Raw genomic sequence first — 3,657 nt, forward strand, 5'->3', positions numbered from 1 at the left:
CGTGACGAACGAAAAACTCGAACACGAAGACTCGAGATGTCTCGAGACGTGGATCACAGTCACACCTGGCTAACTCAGTGAGCTGCCCTGCTGCAAAAGCAACTTGTAGGCATTGCAAAAAGACTGGGCATTTTGCTAAAGTGTGTCGCTCTGCCCAACCCTGTACACGGGAAGTATGTGAGGTTGAATTGCCAGAAGTCACTGTACTATATACAGAAAATACAATACATACACCTGCTAAAATTACTTGTGCTGTGGAAATCTCAGCTTCAGGTTCATGTTCCTGCTCACTGAACCTGATTGTTGACACTGGCTCATCAGTCTCAATATTACCACACTGTATTTACACCCGTCATTTCAGCAACATTCCTTTGACAAAACCTACAGTAAGACTTATGACGTATTCAAAAACTCATATCCCCGTAGTTGGGTGCCTATCTGTAACTGTGTGTTTACATGGCCGTACAACTGTGGCTACATTTTTTGTTGTGGAGGATGGAACCCCACTAATGGGTAGAGACTTACTGTCACTTTTACATGTGCATATTGTGAACAATAAAGCTATGCTTTCTGATGCTGCAGCTTCCACTTTGCCTGTGCCAGTCTTACAGTGCACTGCTGTGCCCTTTTCCATTGGCTGTGTTAAAAACTTCATCCACCGCATCAAGATCGATGAGACAGTACCTCCTGTGCGACAGAAGCTGCGCCGCTTACCTCTGTCGGTTACAGATGCTGTGTCTGAAGAACTTGATCGCCTACTTTCAGCTGGTGTCATAGAACGAATTGATGCTTCTGCTTGGGTCTCGCCTATTGTAGTCACTCAACGCAAATCTGGTAACATTTGCATGTGTATTGATCTGCGTAAGCCCAATAGGGCAGTTATTGTAGACTCTTTTCCCTTGCCACATATGGATGAACTACTTTCTGCACTCAGAGGAGCTACGGTATTTTCTACCATTGACTTAGCCAGTGCCTGCTACCAAGTACCACTGCATGAGGACAGTCGAGACCTGACTGCTTTCATTACACATGAGGGCCTCTTCAGGTTTTGTCGGGTTCCTTATGGGTTGGCATCTGCACCCTCCGCCTTCCAGAAAATGATGACTGCTATTCTCGCTGGCTTACCTGGTGTGGAGAATTACTTGGATGATGTAATAGTACATGGACCTGACTTGACTACCCATGACAAGACCTTACATTCTGTGTTATGCCGGCTGGAAGATGCTGGCCTGCAGCTAAACAATGACAAGTGCAAGTTTCGTCAGTCCAGCCTACCCTTCCTTGGGCATATAGTGTCTGCTGATGGCCTGCTTCCTGATAAGGCCCATGTACAAGCCATCATGAATGCTCCTGCACCCACAGATACTGCTACTTTGCGTTCTTACCTTGGGCTGCTGTCTTGGTACTCTAAATTTCTACCAAACCATGCTACTGTCATTGAACCAATGCGCACATGCTTGCGACAACCTGCAGGTGCATTCCAGTGGATGGCTGATGCACAGAAGAGCTTTGAGCAGGTAAAAACGTTGCTAGTGGATAGCCCTGTTTTGGCACTTTTTGACCCTACACTGCATACTGTAGTTTCCACTGATGCTTCTGACTACGGTCTGGGAGCCATTCTTTCTCAACTCGGTTCTGACAATGTAGAAAGAACTGTGGCATTTGCTTCGCAGACTCTTTCCACTACAGAGCGTAAATATTCAATAGTGGAGAAAGAAGCGCTAGCTTGTGCGTGGGCGATAAAGAAGTGGCGAACATACCTGTGGGGGCGTCGTTTCACCCTGCGCACGGACCATCAGGCATTGACAACGCTGTTGACCACCAAGGGGATTGGTCGTGCTGGGATGCGCATTGCTAGATGGTCTGCATGTCTTCTGTCATTTAATTATGATGTAATATATCGCCCAGGTTCTCAGAATGCTCCTGCTGACTGTCTATCTCGTCTGCCCTTACCTGTTGCTCCTGCAGCTGCTGATGATGCTGAACCAGAGTTTGTTGCTCTCCTGTCTGTGGCACGAAAGACATTGTCTCCTGCTGATTTGGAGTCTGCTTGTGCTGAATGTCCAGACCTCACTAAGCTACATACACAGATTGTGCGGGACAAGCTCCGTCTGGAACTTTCTGTCAGTGACAACTTTGTGTTTCATGGTTCACGTCTGATTGTGCTAGCTAGCCTTTGTTCATCATTAATTGCAATAGCACACGAGAGTCACCAAGGTGTAGTATGCACCAAACAACGACTCAGAGAACTTTACTGGTGGCCAAAGATGGACACTGATGTTTGTACTGCCATTAGTTCTTGTCAGACATGCCAGATGAATGACAAAACAACTTATCCACACCCAGCTCCCTTACAGCCTACACCTTTTTCAGATGGCCCATGGGAAAAAGTGGCTTTGGACATTGTAGGACCCTTTGACACTGCTGCACCGGACTGTAGATATGCCTTGACTCTGATTGACTACCACAGTAAGTGGCCGGAAGTAACCCTCACCTCTTCCATAACTACTGCTAATGTACTCACATTCCTGTCTTCTATTTTCAGTCACCATGGTAACCCCACGAGTCTGGTGACAGATAATGAGGTTCAGTTTACCTCTGCTGCTTTTGCTGCTTTTCTTGAAGAAAGACAGATTAAACATCACCGCTCCTCACTGCATTACCCTGCTGCTAATGGAGCTGTAGAGCGATTCAATCATGTACTGAAACATACGATTCAACTTGCTATTCAAGAACACTATCCCTGGAAAGCTGCCATTACAGACTTTTTGCATATCTACTGTGCTACTCCACACGCAACTACTGGAGTTTCTCCATTTGAACTCCTTCATGGTCGACAGATGCGCACAAAATTGACCATACTACCACCTACTTCTTCAGGTTTACAGTCTGCTAGTGATGTCCGTACCACAGTTGAGCAACACCAGAACAGAATGAAAGTCTATACTGATGCCAAACGGGGTGCTCGCTTGCCTAGTTTCAAAACAGGGGATAAAGTGAGGGTCAGAAATCCTCTGCATGTTCCAAAAGGACACCAGAAGTTCAGCAACCCTGTCACTATCAATAAGAAACTGGGTGCTCATACATACATTTTGAGTGATGGAAAAACCTGGAATGCATCTCATCTGGTTGCTTTTCCAGACTGCGCATCTACACCTGCCCAGAAGGAAGTCAACCCACCAGAGCTTCCACAGTCACCCAGACCCAAACGCAGTACTCACCCACCAAACTGGTTGAAGGACTATGTTACTTAAAATAGTAGTGCTGAACCTGTATAATAATATACTTGCATTTTCTTATTTTGGTTGTGGAATGTACATATCAGGTTCTTTTAACTTTAATTATTTCATTGTTTAATTACATGGAAGTTCTGGGAGTTTTTGTTGTGTTAATTTCATTAGCAGGCAGAAGTTAAGCTTTTCTTTAAAAAAAAAAAAAGGAAAATGTTGTGCTCAGTTGTAGTTTCTGCCAGAACGCTAGGGGGAGTACTGATAAAATGTGCTACCTGTTGAAAGGATAGCAAATGAGTCGAGAATAAAAAGGAAGTCTTCTGGATTGGTGATTGTGCGTGCCTGTCGTAAAATAAAGTGAGTTAATGTTCTGAGTAATACATGGCTGGCTAATTATTTCACCCTGCTCTGGACATAACACTGGTGT

The 3,657-nt window shown here is 45.1% G+C and overlaps 1 protein-coding gene across 1 annotated transcript; it reads left to right on the forward strand.

Annotated features, from left to right (window-relative positions):
• Window positions 1-395: 395 nt before the first annotated feature.
• Window positions 396-3,254, forward strand: LOC120524412 (uncharacterized protein K02A2.6-like). The gene has a single exon (XM_039746267.1). It carries the CDS (start codon window positions 396-398, stop codon window positions 3,252-3,254), a length of 2,859 nt encoding a protein of 952 aa, XP_039602201.1.
• Window positions 3,255-3,657: the final 403 nt, after the last annotated feature.

The sequence above is a fragment of the Polypterus senegalus genome, chromosome 2 (genome assembly GCF_016835505.1).
Source record: "Polypterus senegalus isolate Bchr_013 chromosome 2, ASM1683550v1, whole genome shotgun sequence".
NCBI lineage: Eukaryota > Metazoa > Chordata > Cladistia > Polypteriformes > Polypteridae > Polypterus > Polypterus senegalus.

Bases quoted from the DNA above. Each gene is read 5' to 3' on its own strand.
- LOC120524412 (XM_039746267.1), top strand. From the start codon at position 396: ATGACGTATTCAAAAACTCATATCCCCGTAGTTGGGTGCCTATCTGTA.